Here is an 18,983-nt window from a genome sequence, read left to right on the forward strand (position 1 = left end):
AGCAACAGACGAGTTGCTTCCTCACTACACTAGGCCACTACAGAGAACAAACATACCATACTTTCATGCTGAAATTAAGTTAAGAGAAGATTAAGGAGAAGTGGGGCAAAAGTCATATGAAGGATGTGTCTATCGTTTTAAAGAAAAACTAGTTTCAGGCACAGATCTGAGATGTAGCCAAAACACATTTCCCCCCCTCACCCATACTATCTTGCAGGGATTCCCAGTCTGCAAGCTGGGCATCCATCACTGGTGGCCTTCACAGGACAAGTCCACCTTGACTTCCTAGCCTGCTGGGGTAGGATGGCCAGGTACACTGCTACTATGGGAGAATGGATGGGGCAGGGGTAGAGACCAAGAAAAGAGGGGAGGGCTATTGTATCCCATAACCAGGTAGAGAGCAGAGTGGAGTGGGAGGCACTCCATCCCAGGCAGTGGGAGGCAGAGACAAAGCAATGGCATAGGCAGAGAAAAAATTTCAACATGAAGTAGGACAAAGCACCAGGTGAAAGGAGGAATCTCTGCCTTTTACACGGAGGGAATTCTTTCCCCATCCTAGCTGCTGACTAGAGCACTTTCAAAAGGCACTGCTAGATTAAACTGACTTCAAGCTCTTCAGAGAACACAGTATTTACCATCTAACTAATGTAACTTGAAAAGCTTTCACTTTCTCTCTGGCACACAGCCACTGCAATGGTTTTCAGACTCTAATATGCTCACAATTACGTCCTATGAAAACTAGTTCTGAAGTAATCTTAACCTCTGGACTACAAGGACAGCAATTCACCAGGATTTCTCTGAACCCAGAAGCACTCACAAACCTATTGCTATCTCCCATGCATCCTGTGGCAGCTGACTCCTTTAGCCATTTTTCACCAGCCCACTACTTGCCAATAAATCACTGTGCTAATTCCTGTGACGCCTCCTGTGAAGTGCTTTTGGGAATTGTGGCAAAGATTTCTGGGCTGCATCTGAGAACTGCTGGTGAATGGCCGACTCCAGGTTGACATGATGAAGAAAGGTTAAGCTCTTCAGCTGAGCAGCCTCTTAGAAATGATTCATTGTGACTTCAGTTATCCCTTTCTATACAGCAAGTCTATCCTCTGCGTCTGCCTGCATACATAAGGGAGTTGACATTTGTCTTGCGTGTGGCTCGTGTACTTACGTTTTCCTTTCTTCTCATTACCCCTGAAGGTTGATTACATTTCCTATGGAATATCACTGGTGATACATCACACTTCCAGGGCCATGTTCCTCCCTCCTCCCCCCACCCCATTCTAACAGGAACCTGTGGTTACTTCATCTTTTTCCTTTCTTGAATACCAATCCTCCCACAAGCCTGTGTGTTAGCCACCAGCCTCCCACCAAAGAAGAATAATGGGACTCCTACTGAAGCTCATTAGTAGTAAATTATTTTCAGTTAGTGAAGACAATTTTCTCTGTGAAGTCTCTGAAGAGCCCGGGACAGTGCAGCAGAACACTGCCCCGCAATTGATTTGAATACAGTGGTTTGAAGAAAACCTCAGACTTCAATAGTGAGCCATTAAGAACAGCTATTTGTATAGCTGAACACTGAGCATAGGAGGGAAGGTAGAATCTGTCTTTCCTGACCAGTTGATTCCTCTTCTTTTTGTTTGTTTCCCTGCTAGATGGTCTTCAAGTTGTCGTGGTTTGAACCCAGCCAGACAGCTTTCACTTCACCCCCTACTCTCGGAGGGACGGAGAGGAGAATCAGAAAGAATGCAACTCCCATGGGTTGAGGTAAGAACAGTTTAGTAACTAAGGTATAACACAAATCACTACTGCTACCACCAATAATAGTAATGATAAAGGAAATAACAAGGGAAGAGAATACCTCTGACTTCAGCCAGTAGATAATATATAGAAGCTGAAGCAGACCTGGTTGAAAGTTCACAATTTCTAAAGTACCTGAAAAAGTCTTTTTTAAACAAAAATATGTGCATATCTACCCAATTAATTATCTGCATTGATTTTGATATGAAACATTTTTGCTGGGGAGGGAAAAGGAGGATTTAAAAGCTTTTCAGTTCAACTGCCTCAAATGTAAAAACTAGCACATGGCTTCCCCATATTCCGTGAACGCCCCTGCTACTGCAGAGAGTATTTGGGAAAGCTAAGCTCTGACAGCCTTAGTCCTGGTGGGGAACAGCAGAACATCAAGATTGCAAGAAAGTGGGAAGTGTAAGACACCCTGGAGCATGGGAGGGTTACCTTTGAGTTACAGACATGGAACCCAAGCCTGGGCTACTTGAAACCTGTAGGCAATCAGGATAAAAATCTCACTGACTCAGTACTCAGGTTATCTGAGCTCTGGCGGTACATGAGCAGGAGCCATATGTCTTCACAAAGCAGATCCCTGTGAAGCCCAGCCTTGAAATGAATTTGGCCAGAAAGTCCCTGACCACCTCTAAGCATGAGCTGCTATGAGAATGGAGCTTGTACATAGTTTTTACATAGCTGCAGTTCAGAGGAGAAAAGGCAAGGAAGAGAAACAAACTGAGGAGTAGTTGGGGTCATTCTGTGAATCAATCAAACACCACTGGCTGTCGGGTTGGTCTGGGGCAGACAGTAACACCTGACCTGTACACACCAGGAGCAAGGTGTTACCACACAGGTGGTACTGCTCCTGGTTGGGACAAGCGAGGGGAAAAAAGAGGGACCATGGGTACTACTGTAGTGCTTTCACTAGCCACTATATAGTCATGCTTTACTGTGACCACTGAAGAAAGGTGCAGAAGCCAATTAGTATCCACTGACAGAGCCCCCATGAACACTTAATCTATTACAAAAATACTAATTTTGCACTCATTTGACCAAATGAGAGAAAAATACCCATAGCTGGAGAACACAGTTCATTAATAGGAAACTGATCCTCTGCTAGTTACAGTCAAAAGCAGCTTCTGCATTGTTTTTTCTGCAGAGAAGCTGCTGCTGGGACTTTGCCAGTTCAGCAAAGGTAATCTCAAAGAATTCCTTGGCAAATTTTAAAGTACTCAGGCTGAAGAACAACAACGTGTTCAGGGACTGAACTGGTAGTTTTAATTTGAGTAATACTAGCAGCAAGCAGCACTTCAGAACTAGTCTGCTTTAATTCACCTGTTCCAGAACCAAGCCAGCTTCAATAACTAAAGCAGACCTAAAAGTATTTGATTTGATCTTCAGCTAGATAAGGAAAAGTGCAATAAACCTGGCAACAAAATGGAAAACGATGTTGCTATGTTGTTTTTTCTAAATACTAACAAGATGCTAAGAGTGTGTATTGACACAACACAACAGTCAATACAATCTAACTCTTCACTGTCAGATCTATTCCTTTTACTATTTGGAAAAGAAGAGACACGGGTCATCTGAGTACTCCCAGAGTCTCTAAAGATGGTGCCACAATACACTTACCTTCCTCTTCACAGCAACCAATACATTTCCTCTCACTTCATTTAACAGACTCTTAGAAATGTGCAGCTCTCACCCCAGAAGCGTACAAGTAATTCACACAAAGGCAAGAATAAAACCTTTCTTACCTATTCCCCTCTTGTATTTTTAACATCATAGCTGTCAAAATGTAGCAAATCAATTTTGCCTCCCTTACAGTCTCCACACTGTCTTTTCAGGGTATTTTTAGTTGTCCTGATTAAAAATTTACCTTTTTAAGTACCACTGAGGACACAGTGCATTTCTTGATTATAGTTTTGTATACTTTTTTCAGCCTACCTATGTATCTTTCTTATAACAGAAGACGTGAAGGCATATCCCTTCCTTCCTTCCTTCCTTCCTCCCTCCATCCCTCCCTCCCTCCCTCCATCCGTCCCTCCCTCCCTCCCTCCCTCTCTCCCTCCCTTCCTTCCTTCCTTCCCTTCTCTTTCAAACAGAAAAGAAATTTTAGTATGAAACTTTAAAAAATCAGTACTTTCTGTCCTCTTCATCATGGACAACACAGGTCACACACATGCCTATTCTACCACATATTCTACCATGTTTTATTAGCCAATATCTTCTCTATTATTTTGGACAGGCATGCTTTCATTACTGGAATTCCATGTTTGTGTGGTCGCAATACTTACCTGAATATCTCAGAAATGCAAGACACTGCTCTTACTGTGATTTTCTGCATGGCAGTAGTTTTGATTTGCTTATGCATGGTGGGCAGAGACCTTTCTACCTTCTGATTGCTACTCAGCCAGACTTTCTTTTTCCCTGTGAACCTGTTTCCTTTCTAAAACTGGAGAAGTCTTGACCAGTGAAAGGGACATTGCTTTCTGATTTAACTTCTAAAGGTCATTCATATTGATTAGACAGCTCAGATAAGGTGAGTAGTAGAAGGCCTGTAGAGATATGGAGAGTACAACAGCCATTGCAAAAAGTAAGGGAAAAAACTCAGACTTTTTTTCCTCCCTTCAGTATTAATATAGAATGTTGCAAATTGAAAAATGTCAGCCACAGATCCTCACTAATTTTATATTTGCACAGCAAAGCTTAAAGGTTCTTAAAGATCTCCAAGGATTGCAAAGAAATAATTCAGTCAGTTAGCAGAAACAGTGCCTGGTCACATGGCTCACGCAACAGATGACAACTCAAGTCAATTCACAGTGAACTGATTTTACAGACCATGCACACAAAAATATGTTCCACAAACCAAAGGTATGAAAATCTAAACGATTGTAGCTGGCGCATCAAGCAAAGAGAGCTTAAATCCATGAGATAGGCTGTGGAAAACATTCTGTTTACTGCAAAGGGACATTTCTTCTCTATTCTGCTTGCCTTACACATACCCCAACATCTGTTCTTGGCATAACTGCCACAGTTTCACTCAGTTTTCTTGGTGTTTCAGCAAAACTACAAGGTTTTTTTCATATCTGCTTATTTATTCTTCATATGCCTGAATAATGACTGTGTTGCATCCATGTTTTGCATTATTCATCAGGACAAGCTTGATATTATATTTAGATTCCAAGAATATCCTAAAAATCAGGTCTTACCTTCCCAGCTGCATTTGGTTGTGCAGGTCTATGATGACCTTTTACACTGAAATGAGTGATGGGAATGGATCAACAGCTGACAGGATTATCCTCTGACCTGTTCAGTCTCATGGACTACTCGCTCCCCAGGATGCATGTCCTGAATGCAAGAGCTGTATCTTGCACAGGTGATGCTCCTCTCTTGCTGAAGAATCCCCTGTTCCCAGATTTCCCAGTCTGACTATGGAACTCTAAACCCCCTGCGCAGCCACCTAATGTTCCAAGTGTTGTTCACCAGCAGAGATCCACACATCTCTCATGTGGTACCTTGTGCAGACACACATCTTTAGTGCAGAGAGGTGTGTGGGTATTGCAGACACCTGAAAAGTCCATGTCCTCCTTTTAGTTTTACACTTTTGATTCAAAAGGAGGGTCAGGAGCAGGTGGACCTGCTTGGAATCACTGGGATGAAAGCAAAGTGATGAAATTCTTGTGGATCAGAGGGCTCCTGCTACGCATCCCTACAGTTACCCTGGTTTCTAGAAACACTTTACACAAAAGCTACCTACTTTGACTTACCTGCTAAATCTCAGTTCTCTACTTGGAACAGAGCACATGGACCTCCCGTATGAAGACAGGCTGAGAAAGTTGGGGCTGTTCAGCCTGGAGAAGAGAAGGTTGCATGGAGACCTCATAGCAGCCTTACAGTATCTGAAGGGGGCTATAGGGATGCTGGGGAGGGACTCTTCATTAGGGACTGTAGTGACAGGACAAGGGGTAATGGGTTAAAACTTAAACAGGGAAGTTTAGATCGGCTATAAGGAGGAAGTTCTTTACTGTAAGGGTGGTGAGGCACTGGAATAGGTTGCCCAGGGAAGTTGTGAACACTCCATCCCTGGGAGTGTTCAAGGTCAGGTTGGATGAGGCCTTGGGTGACATGGTTTAGTGTGAGATGTCCCTGTCCATGGCAGGGGGCTTGGAACTTGATGATCTTAAGGTCCTTTCCAACCCTAAGTATTCTACGATTTTATGATTCCTTTGCTCTGCGAGGTCTGCCAGTTGTACTGGGGAACAGGTATTTAGAGGAATCAGAAAATTCAAGAAAGTTAAATACAGAGATTTAACTTCAGTCTGCATGTCCTAACTACTGCTAGAACATTATTTTCTAATAGGAAATGCTTATTTTTCTGCCTCAAAGATGTGACTGCAGCATCAAAAAGCTTGCTGCTTGAAACATGCTACAGCTGATATAGCCTCACTAGACTGGCATCCATTAACATTAATTTCAGCTGCAAGGAAAATAAAATATCTGCAGACTAAACTGAACCAAAAAGTTTATCTTCTGGAAAGCCATCTTCACTTATCATTGGGTTTGCCTCAGTGTTGTGTCTTGTTTAGTTAAGTTTACTTTTTATGCATTTGGGCTGGAACAGTTCTTAATTACCCTAGCACAGTAACTTGGCATTCTCCTAAATTGTGCTTTTCAGCAAGGAGACTCCTTCCTGCTGCTTCTTTTAATTGCCTGTGCTTTCCAGAAAGATGTGTCAATATTATCACCTTACAAAGCAGATACTCAAGATTATTTTTTTTTTCCAAGACAACTCTTCCTCGTTTAAACAATTACTTGTCGTATGCTTTTTTCCCATTCTTTCCTTTTCCCTCTAAAGGAATACATTTTCGCTGCTAATACACACTGTAATTATAATGTAATGTAGCATGATTATTAGTCTGAAGCCCAGTGTAATCTTCAAAGATTTCTAAACCACACAGAAGTCTTGAAAGTAACTACACAGTATCACATAGATAGCTTCTATAAAGTATCTTAATTAAAAGACCTCTTTCTCTGTTCTGAATTAGTTTTATTTGTATAGCATTTTCTGTTTTCCAGTCTTTATGGTATTGTAACTAAGAAAAGTATTTTAAGGAGGAAAACAAGAATGCCAAATGTCCTAATTTCTCATGGAACTGGTATTTTTAAAGGGTGAAAAAAGTCTGAATTTTAAATTCTAGAAGTGATTAATTACAAGTGTGAACTTAGGAAGCTTCCTGTAAGCAACAAACATTCAAGACTACAGCATTGCAGGTATTCCTATCCTAGGCACTTTTCTCCCATCCTCCACAGCAGATTTACTACAAATTCAAGATAATGATTACAAGTATCTGAATCTGTAACACACACATCCATAGCAACACTGAGGATCTCTTCTGTTAATTTCTGTGCCCAGAGCCTTTTCTGCAACACTGAATTAGAGAAGCCACTGTACTGTTCCTGTAACAAGACAATTATCTTGGAATTAAGACTAAGCAGAACACTTTTCAGAGACTCAGTCTTCCAAAGGCTTCAGAAAACAGACAGAATTACTTAGCGTGGCTTACATTATCAGTCCACAAAAGTTATATACCTGCATCACTGTGTTCTAAGAAGTAAGGTCATTATGTTACAGTCTTTACCTATAATTATATTTTAATGAAGTAGATAATATCCTTGGAATTACTGTTTTTAATGAGGCATTTAAAAAGATTTCTTTTATGGTTGTAAACTAAGAGGACTACAGCATCACTTATCAACAATCCATTAGTGTCACCAATGAGAAGGTGAGAAATGTTTCCTTCTTGTAGCGTCAAAACATATCTGAATGTTTGCTAAGTGAGGGTTTAATGGCTTTAGAGGACAATGCTAGTTAAATCCTAAATCTATGTAACAATTCTCAACAAGCAGTCATCCTTCCCATCTACTTGCAGAAATCACATAGGGAACCAGAGTTGTATTCCTTGTGGAGGAAGAAACAATCTTGTACTGAACAACTGCCACCCCTGGTATATGGTTCAGGATATGTCGCAGCATATCAAAGGAGAAAACACACACAGCAGAAATCTAGAACAGTGAATCCTGTCCCTACCTCACCACTCTACTAGTATGGAAGATAATATTATCAGCAAAGAAGATAAACAAGACCCATGAGCTGAGCTGCGACTGGTATAAAGACAAATATACGATACTGTTTTTAAGTAAAAATACTTCTTGAAAGTGTTGTTAAATTTTTTTTAGAGCTAAAAAAATGAAATGTGCAAACACTGTAAGAATTTCTTGGTATATGAAGCTAAAGTATTTATATTCTGATCACAAGAAAAATGTAGTAATATACTTACTTTGGGTGGGTAAATTCATCCACTAGGACAACCTTTTCTATCAGGTCTCCACCAATGGTTCGAGCCAATTCATAGAAATCATTCTTGGAGTATGTCTCCGAAGGTAGCCAAAAGGAGATGTCATTGATCAAAGGTGGGTATTTGCTGAGTGGCTAGAAGAAAATCAACACCATACCTTTGTAAGTGGCTGGACTTGGTAGGTATACCTAGAACTGTTTTAAACTTGTGTAACACACATAACACACATTTTAGAATCTTTCTGAAATGCTTTTTGAAAAGCAAACTGATCTGATAAACAACTGAGATGCAAGATTTTATACTAGGAAAAGTCTTTTAAAGATCCCCTCATAACCAATTTGATTAATTCATTCAGAAGAAAAGCTGGTTTTGCTAAAATCAGCATTTATGAGCCTGAATACACTTTTGGATCAGAGCTGTTTAAGAGGAAGAGATCATGTTAACATAATTATTCACTCGGTAGAATTGCACTTTATAAAAGCATTTTTCAGTATTTTACAGATTTAAAAGTTTTTATCACATTCATGTATAAAATTTATATGTATTCTATATCATTAATATACACCATTTTATGTTTTTTTATCTGTACTGTCCAATTTCTGAGACGGTATTATCCATAAGCAACTTCTTGTTAAAAGGTTACAGTAAGAAATACACTTAGGCTTAAAAAGAGGGATCAATTCACTTCCCAGGGGTTTTTATAGATATCAAAACATCTACAACAACAAAAAGTATTGCTGTTAGCATAATTATTAATTCCACAAGTACCACAACAGACTTTTAAAAATAAAGGGGCATCTTTGCTGCAGACAGAAAGACTTCATCTTGTGGTCAGAACAGTGTAACTTGTTATTTGCAAAAACAGGAAGAGAAAGAGAAACAAAACTTAGCAATCATTAATTTTTCAGTTTTGATGAAACTTCCCTGGAGTCAATGGGTTTCAGAGCTCGCCTTTGCTGAGACATTTCCCCCGTCTGAATAAAGGAAAATGGTAATGCTCTCTTTTCATGCCCTTCAGGTCCTGCAATATCTTACTTCTGCCTTCCATTAATGCACTACACTTGAATAAATATTTTTGCACAAGACTTTTGGGGTCTGCAGAAGAAAACATCTTTTCATATTCTGCTTGTATGCATAGGATAGCTAATGTATGCACCTTGATCTACAGTATATTATTTTCCTCAAAAATGTATTCCATGACTGCAAATGTTTTATGGTGGAGCAGTCACATCCTAAGTGAATACCTGCTAAAAGCAATAAACCTGTTCAAAAGGTAAATTTACAGCATGCTGATTTACTCAAATCCTGTTCTGTACAGTGTAAACCAGTCAATAAATATCTGATAAAGAATACAGTGCAAGTTTTAAATTAATAACCCCCCTGTGAATAAACCTGTGAATCACAAATGATTACCCAACTTGTTAAAAGAATAAACTCGTCAAATGAATGTACAGCCTGTACACCAAGTCAAAAAAACCTTCGTGCAATAAATACATTGCACAAAAGGTTTTGATAAAACACCAATGTATTAAATGTAAACATCTCTGCTAAATAAAAGTCACAGGAGACAATCCTAAGTCAACAACCTGATACATGTATTTTACATGTTTAAGTAACACAGTAATATCCTAAACCCTGAAAGGAGCAGAGTACCCACAATTCACAGTATGTATTTGCTACCAATCTCAAAAGAAGCAGGATTATGTTAGACTCATGAAAACAGCACTCTTTTCACCACTTCAAATGAGATGTACACAAACACACAATGTGGTCTGATCTTGTACCTGAACAGTCTGATTTATATTATCATTGCCATCAAATCTGACATGAACAAAGTTATTCAAAGATGTAATAAACTGCAGGGTCTGTTCCCAATCAACCTCCCAGATTATCAAGTCTATAAGAAAACTGCTTCTTTGACTCAGTTCATGGTGCTACTAGCCTAGATACAGAACTATATTTTTGTTTGTGCACATGTGTGTGTATACTTGAGAGTGTTACAAAGAGTGGAAGCAAAAATGCTTAAAACAGTAACTTTTTTATTATTAGGGTACAAACCTTTTCCCAGAGCTCTGTAATACAGAAAAATCTTTACGGTAAAAGGCAAGGCAATAATCCCATATTATACTCTCCCTTCACCACCTGGCTGCAGTCAATATCATCGCAGTAAGTTTTATATCAACACTAAAGTTAGTATAAGGATAAAATTCTTTGTTCTCAAACATATTGATCTGTTTGGTGTAGAGCTACATAATTATTTATTACCTACACGTAAAACATGAAAAGGGTAGGACAAGTCTCCAACTGGCAGGTTAAAAAGAAGTTACCAAGTTTGTATTCAGGCACTCCTGCAAATACACACTGTGGTCCAACAGATCCCACTGTCATCACTGTCCTCGTTTCTAAACTTTCACGACCTTTAACAACAGAGTGGACTAAAGTCCTTTAACTTGGGCTTTAGACTCTAAATTGGAGAAGCATACATTTGATGAATGGACCACTAAGTGGGTAAGGAATTGGCTGGATGGTCGCACTCACACAGTCAGTGTGTGAGTGGCTTGATGCCCAGGTGGGAGACCAGTGATGAGTGGCATCCTTCAGGGGTTGGCATTGGGACTGGCACTGTTAACATCTTTGTCATTGACATGGACAGTGGGATTGAGTGTGCCCTCAGCAAGTTTGCTGATGACACCAAGCTGTGTAGTGAGGTCAACATGCTAGAGGGAAGGGATGCCATCCAGAAGGACCTGGACAGGCCTGAGAGGTGGGACAATACCAAACACAGGAAGCTCAGCAAGGCCAAGTGCAAGGTCCTGCACACAGGTTGGGACATTCCCAAGCACAAATACAGCTGAACGGAGGGCTGGAGCACCTCTGTTATGAAGACAGGATGAGATTTGGGCTTGTTCAGTCTGGAGAAGAGGAGGCCTCAGGGAGACCTTAGAGCAGCTTCCAGTGCCTAAATGGAGTGTACAAGAAATCTGGAGAGGGACTTTTTACAAGTAGTGACAGGACAAGGGGTAATGGCTTTAAACTGAAAGAGGGCAAATTCAGATTAGACATTAGGAAGAAATTCTTCACTGTGAGGGTGGTGAGACATTGGCACAGGTTGCCCTAAGAAGCTGTGGCTGCCGCACCCCTGGAAGTGTACAAGGCCAGGTTTGATGGGGCTTGGAGCAATCAGGTCTAGTGGAAGGTGTCCTGGCCCATGGCAGGAGGGCTGGAACTGGATTATCTTTAAAGTTCCTTTCAACACTAACCATTCTATTATCCTATGACTTTGATTCCTTCCCAGGTTCAAGGCAAACAACAGCCATGAATACTATTCCCTTATGAATTTACAGATATTTTAGAGGCTCCCCTTGAGAGCAATATGCTCTTCCCACTACATTTTCTGCTTTGCTGCTGCTTCCAGCCACCAATTCAGGTACGTCCTCTTCTTGACTTAGGTGTGCTCTAGCACAATGCTCAAAAGAAGCTAACAGAGCACTGTTCAGCTCTGCTGCCTGTATGCTGGCCAGCTCCTTGCACACTGCTGGAGCCTGGAAGCTCTGCTGTCCTCCTTCCACTGCCTGACCAACCCCCTTAGGTTTTCGGGGAACTGAAAAGAGGTTCAGGGAAAGGTAGAACTGATCCCACCTGCAGAGTGCTGCTGTGAGGCACTGGCCAGGCCTGGCACACAGCACTGCCAATGCACCGACAACTCTGCACCACTTTCTTGGTCCCATCAGAACTTTGTCATCACAGCACTACTTTAAATGTTCTGTTTGCTTTCTATTTCAAACACTGAAGTCTTTGACATTTTTCAACAGCCTTGGAAAACAAGAGTGCTTTCCCAGTAATTACACTATCTATAGGACTCCACTGAGCCCACGTTGTAGGGAACACTGCAGATAATGACATCACATTTTTCAATCACCCAAGGTGAAGGCATTTAGGAGTACCGAATTGCTATCATTTATTAAAATAATAAAATGGAAGCTTATGACGATCCACCCTCCATGATATATGTTTACTAGTCATTAGTCACACTTCATCCTCTGGTTAATAAATAAGACAAGTACTTACTAAAACAGAAGCTTTTTTTCTCTCAGGGTGCTAATTTTAGTATAGGAATGAGTAGCTGGACACCAGTGCTGTACCCTGCCTCACCCATGCCTAGATGTACCTAAGAAGTGCATCAATGAAAAGGGCTATGACTCTTTATAATAGCTTAGGGCATTCCCCATCCCTACCACTTTGCTCTACCTTTCTGTCCAAGGTTACTGCCCTTGCACCAGCTGATTAAGCACTTGCCATATGTATATAGGTATACATATATGGTCTAGAATTCAGCTCTCCAAACCAAAGCAAATGGACAAATTTGGGAGTGATGCACTGCTCTGTCTCCCTGTCTCCCTGCAGGGAATGGAAGAAGAGCATTAGCCTCCAGTGGTGCTCTGAACTTCTCAGAATGAACATACAATTAAGATCAGCCCTTTTTGGACAGCAGCTCGCTCCCCCCAGCAGAGCTCTTCACCTCTGCAAGCTCACATACAGTTACAGGGAACACCATGTGTCCATGTAAATATCATGAGCTCCCTGGATTTCAGGCACTCTACTTGTACATGGACCATTTTGAGTGGAAGAGGGTTTTTTGCACATGGATGAGAATGCTCAGTCCCTGGTTTGAGTATCATGTGAGTGCCTTTGAGTGTTCCAAGTAGCTTCAAATCATTAATTCAATGTGGAAAGGGAAGCAAGCACACTTCACTATTTCTCACAGAAGCAAGGGGAAAACAGGAGAGAGGGCAAGGGAGGCATCAGGTTTCAAATGAATAAAGGGTGCATACCACAACTAAGGACCTGTTACATGGAACCAAAAGGGACTAAACAAACTCATGGTGGACAGATCCTCTAGTCACTTTTAAACAGAGCGATCCAGTTGTACTTTTGGTTCAACAGCTCTCTTCTGCCTTTAAGCAGGGTCAGTAAACATAGAGAAGGATTATACTGTTTTCATACTGAATGTGCTGTGCTTCGAGCACTTGCTCTTTAACACCACTGGAGACAGCTGGATGGTTACAGATAGCATAACAGGTCTTTAAGCAAGCCGCTTCTTCCCTGGCATTCTGGAAATGACAATATTACCAAACCAAATCTCCTTCTTTTTCTAGTTTAGTGATTTCTCATATTGAAGTAAGTATGAAGGACAGCATAAAGATGTGGAGCTACTGAAGAAAACTGGGTGAATACCACCTTAGATAAACTCCTCTTAGGCCTAGCAGCAGTACTATGCAATCAAGTCTTCTAGGGGCTCTAGGGCTGGGGAAAGGGGAAGAAGTGCCCAAACATTCCCACTGCCACCACCCTTTTCCTCCCTTTCTACTTTCTAACCCACCTGGTTCTTTTTTATTCCTAAAGGTTTTAATTTGTCATGGTTCATGGAAATGTTTGATTTAGGAGCCCTGGTTCCGACCCTGCTCGTCTGTCTGAGACAAGAACCCAAGTGAAAGCTACCAGCAGCCACAAAGGAGCATTTGCCTACAGATACTACAGATGACTGGACTGGCCAATACACACTCACTGGGGAAATCAATCAGCATCCCAGTTTCCACTCCAACTAGTGCAGTTCACAGCTCTTCATGGGGGTGAAAAAGGAGGGGGGTCATGTCACACTCCCCTCTAGAGATCAACACTTTGAAGAAAACCATACGTTTGGCAGAAGGCCTGCTTGTTTGTCATCAGCAGCCTGCACAATTAAAAGAGCACTTGGGTGACAAGTAATTGCTGTTCCTCATTTTGGCTTTCTCTCTCTCATGCCTGGGAAAAAAAACAATCATGAAGTATGGAAATACAGGAAGTAATTTGTGGAAAATATAAGAAAGAAAACTGTTATCAAGAAACATAGTAAATGAAACTGTTCTCAAAGATGAAACACCCATTCTAGATCCAGGTTAAGCAGGGAGGTGCAACAGGGCACAGGCTGTCTTTCTCAGTAAGTCTCTGCCTTCAATGTGGGATGATGGAGCTGCAGCCCCTTGGCTGGGGTCAAATCTGTGGACCAGTTCCCTCTCTGCTGTGTGGTGCATGCCACCATCTGAGCTCCATCCCCTTCCCACCTAAGCTAAGCCCTATGAGGTCTTGTTGAAGACAAGAGTTTCTCTCTTGAGCCCTATTACATGTGGCCTGAAGGTGGAAAACCAGGAGTTAAATTGCTTATGTTCTGCCTAAATGGTCACTGGTAGCTCTTCATACCATATAATTTAATCACCTTTTCCAATGCTAGTGAAGCATCTTTGAATAGAAAAAAATCCCTTGAAGACTCATCCCAAATGCACACACACACGCACATGCATAAGAACAAATATTTACAGCTTCTTATAGAGTAGCCTGCCTGACAAAGGAAAGTCACTACCTAATGTGACACTGAAAAATTAAGATGTGTAATAGCCAACGAAAAGATGGAACTTCTTAGATAAGCTACTCTACCTTTTCCAAGCACCAGGAAGAATGTAAGAGAGCACTGGTGCTGTGGCAGAATGAGTGAGTAGAAAGCTTGTGTTCCTATGAAGACAGGCTCAGGGAGCTGGGCTGTTCATCCTGAAGGAGAGAAGGTTCCAGGGAGAACAGCTAATCCCAAGCCTACAGAAGGCATTGTTTGATGCATGCATTAAGTTTTTGCCATGCCCAGAAGTCAGGTTTCCTCCTTTCCGATAGTTTGGTTTGTATGTTTTTTCTCATTATGCTTAATAATAATGCTGAAGTAAATAGCTCAGTGGGGTAAAATACTGCACACATCAACAATTCATGTGAAAGATTTATATCTAAATAAAGAATGCAAGCATTTGGAAAGAGACTACAGCAATACGAGGATGTATTTCTTTCAAACAATGGAAACAAATTGCACCCAACATTTTATTTCAACTTAGATGAAAAAACTCATATAAAGCACTGCTGATTATTTTTCCTTTTTTGCTCATTAAATCCACCATTTCAGAGAGTTATTGCTTAAATAGCAGAATCTCCAGAACACCTGAATATTACTTACACCAAAATAAGCTGGCATCACAAATCTTACAGGCGCATGCAACCCCTGAAAAAGTCCTTCTTCCCACCTAGCAAGCTGTTTTTTTATTTTCTCTCTCCCTTCTAAAAAGCACAGAGATTTCCAGGTCAATGGCAATGATGCTTCATATTCCTTGGCCAGGTACAGCTTCACATAATGCCCTGGACATTGCTATACTACAAGGGAATGTCCTCATCTTTCTACAGTCCCCAGGCTTACAAGCTAATCTGTTATCATCTAGGAAACACTACTGTAGATACTGCATCATAAAAAATCTATGCTCCCTAGAAAATGAAAATATCTCTATTGCCGGTACAACAATATACCTGAGGAGATTACTGGTGGTTTTGAAACATTCTTCGTGATTTTCAGTGCTGCAAAAATAGCTGGGTTTCCTTCTTCACTTGGGAAAACTGCCTGAGTTGAAATAACTCTTGGTCAAATCCATTACTTTGGTTTCCAGAAGTAGTGAACTTTTTTTCCCCCCGTAAGTACTAAATTTATACTAATCACAACCTCCACAGTGCAAAACCAGTAATACAACACTAGGGTAGTGTAGCAAGCTATAAACAGTATTTAATTTTAAATAACAGTAAACTAGAGAGAAACGGAAATTAGAGGCTCCACTTACTTGTCCAATACTCACAAGAAGGAGAAAAGCCTTTAATTTTTCCTAAAGCCATACTCTTCTTAAAGTGCAACAATGCTTAGAAACAGAAAACTACAGAGAAGCCCTAAGCCAAGAACAGACAAAGCACAAAAAGTACACTCAGGATTGAAGTACACAATTACAAAATGTAAAGCACATTTAAATATCTACAAACCAAATACTTGTGCAAAGCAGGTAATTTCTTTAATGCCTTTCCTTATTTTACAAGAATCAGAAAATATGTAACTATTGCTGATTTAGGAGAACAGGTTACATGTGGTAATAATTATGCAAACCGGATTTAACACATAAGCAGGAGGATGCAAGCAATCCTCAAAAGAGGTGATTTCTTCCCATTATTCATTTTTAGAAAATTGGAAAAACAAATGCTCTGCAGCATATGCACCCCAAAGCATTACTTACTTGTCACATTTTGGTTTAGGCTGTCACTACTATGGAACATGTGTGTCTCACACTAGCAAGATGAAGGAAATTGAGGATGGGTATGATATGAATAATATGGTTCTTCCCAACTGTGCCTTCTGTTGTTTGGCTATTCTCTGTAGCCTAATTCATATTCTGATCAGAGAAGTGGTAGCTGAAAATCAGGGAGTCTTTATTAACACCATGTACTTCACAAGGTGCTCCTGTTCACGCATACACACACATGCACCTAGACTGTTTTCTCCAGCCCTCATTTCCCAGGGATACTCTACAGCTGAGCTGCAATGGCTAATCATGATGACTATAGGGGTTTAGGCATGGTTTTAGAGACCACTTTATCAAAGGCTCTTTGCAAAGTGTATCTTCTGCCTGTAAAACATTAGCATATTTTAAACAGGAATTTACTCTTATGTTAAATGCATAATGTACACTCACAAAGATGTATTTAGCCTTCCTGTAGGCATGCTGATATTCAGATTGTGATAACCACCTAGGACTGCCAGTCTGAAACCAAGGTCCCATTAGGTAAACAGAGCACAGAATGATAGCCCCTGAAGAACTTTCCACCCCAGGACAGTATTGGAGAAGACATGCTGAGGCAGGAGGTATAAGACAACTACAACTGTAAACAGCATGAAAAACTGAATTAGTGAGTAGGGAAATTTGAGTCAGGGTCAAAATCTGACTCAAATTTCAGGGGAACTTCTCAGTTAAGGGCCAAAGACTTGTTACTGTGCCAAGTCAAGACAGTTACTGTGCCACCCTCCTAGCCAGAATTCTATTCACCACACTGTAATTAAACCAGCATTGGAAAAATACTGGCAAAAGTGTAACACTTGCACTCCTTACTAGCTACACACTTTTGTAGACAATAAGACTGAACACTGAACTTCTGTGGATTCCTGCTGAAACCACAAGCAGCTGGGTCTCATAGCTTCACATAACCAATATGAAATCTATTGTTATTTTAGATTCCCAGGTTTACTCCTTCACCTAATATTAATTTGATGTAAGTCTCAGCATATATATCACTGCTGGAAATTGCTCCATGGCTTATTTAAGTACTTTGTATAACCATTATACTTCATCATTTGGGACACAATAAAGATCAGTTGATATACTCAGCAGCAGAATTACTCATTTGTGAGCTATTTGTTTTAAGAGCCTCAACCAGTCAAACTGCAAATATATGAGGTTTCAAGATCAGAGCAAATCATGGTAACATATACTTTTTGAAGCTTACTGCAGTTTTTGCTAAGTAATAATTTAAATAGTATCAGGTGTACTTTCACTGGGTTGCACTGGCCTACAAACGAAACCAAACCCCCCCAACCCTCCCAAACCAGATATCAGCAGCAAAGTGATTCTACTGACAATAACTGTACATTGCAGCGGTATTTTTAACTGGAAATCCATTTTTATTTACATCATGTTAGGATGAGCTCAAATTTCAATCAGGGCTACAGTGGCTCCTTTCTGTTTAAAACAAAATGGAAGGAAGTCCCCTGTGGTCTGTTCCCATTCACTGGGATTCTCTTTCACTTGTATGGATGACATACCTGCTGGGTATACCACATTCTCTACATAGTCACCCCCATATTCTAACCTAACAACATGCTTTAAATTCAGCCACACCTGACATGGAAATTCTTGAGGCACTATTTTTTTTTTCATTTTGCTTGTGCCAAAGCCTTTCATGGGACATGCTGTGAATGGTAATGCTCCTGAAGACTTGTGAGAGGCTGGCTTTTGCCATTTTGTTCCAACTTTTCAGATTAAAGAGAGGCATAAAAAAGTGGTCTTGACTCTTTGGTTTTGAACAAGTAACTTTTTTTTTTGTCTCTGTGAAAGTACCTTTTACATTAATTGCATGGAAGGACTACAGCAAACACCAAGTTTGGGAAGATACGGAGAGTGCAATCTGAAATCCACAGGACACATCTGCAGATTCCACGGCCTTTGTATCTTGTGAGTGTTGCAGTTGTTTCACTCGGGATGCCACTACTGGAATCTAAGTGACAAAAAACTTTCAACAAGAACAGCTGAATGTCTTCAAGTTACTATGTCCTTCCTTCTCTAGTCCTTGACTTTTCTTTCAGTTACTTCTGGACTCCTTCCTTCTTTTTCAGAAGGACTGAGGTTCTGGATGTCCAAGGTACATGGAAGGAAACAGTAGAAGACTCTCAGCTAGCAAAGGCTCCTCTTTCCACCCAGGCTGCTCACTTCCGTCACTGATCCATGACCTTTCCCTTATGTATGCAGGCCACAGTGCTGTGGTACTCTGTCCAGTGGCAAAGTCACCTTACAGGATTTTGTCTTCCCATCTTTCCCCCATCACTTCAGGATTGATCCTGCCTCCAAAAAAAAAGTGCAGTCTCCACAGTTGTGCGGAGGGCCTAGGGCAACAATGAGAAGTGGAACAGGGGACTGATATGGCTTTGAGGAACTTCAGGGGGAAGGGATCCCTGATCCACCTCACACTGTAGTCACAGAAGCAGCTGCTGTGGTGCAACTGGAACAACAAAGAAGAAAAGTACATGGGAAAGAACAAAAAATTATCCTTCTCATCCAGACACTGTGAGAACCAAGGCTATGGGAACAAGTGGTAGAGAACAGTCACAAAACCACTAACATCCTTCAAATGGAGAAGTTTCAACTGCTGTCTCTGACTGGACCTACAGTCAGAAGAGAGGATATAATT

The 18,983-nt window shown here is 40.8% G+C and overlaps 1 protein-coding gene across 7 annotated transcripts in view; it reads right to left on the reverse strand.

Moving 5' to 3' along the window:
• Positions 1-18,983, reverse strand: part of FARS2 (phenylalanyl-tRNA synthetase 2, mitochondrial) — a 244,160-nt gene that overhangs the window by 69,399 nt on the left and 155,778 nt on the right. For 5 of the 7 annotated variants that reach the window (XM_061346574.1, XM_061346567.1, XM_061346570.1 and 2 more), the window contains one exon: positions 8,124-8,275. The exons of the other annotated variants lie outside the window; for them this stretch is intronic. In XM_061346574.1, the coding sequence (XP_061202558.1) occupies positions 8,124-8,275 (152 nt within the window). Of the gene's footprint in view, positions 1-8,123; positions 8,276-18,983 lie in introns of those variants that run through there. 7 annotated transcript variants of the gene reach the window in all.

Source organism: Neopsephotus bourkii, unplaced genomic scaffold (assembly GCF_033783945.1).
Source record: "Neopsephotus bourkii isolate Nb327-2 ecotype Australia unplaced genomic scaffold, CSIRO-AGI_Nbou_v1 NB_272, whole genome shotgun sequence".
Taxonomy (NCBI): Eukaryota; Metazoa; Chordata; class Aves; order Psittaciformes; family Psittacidae; genus Neopsephotus; species Neopsephotus bourkii.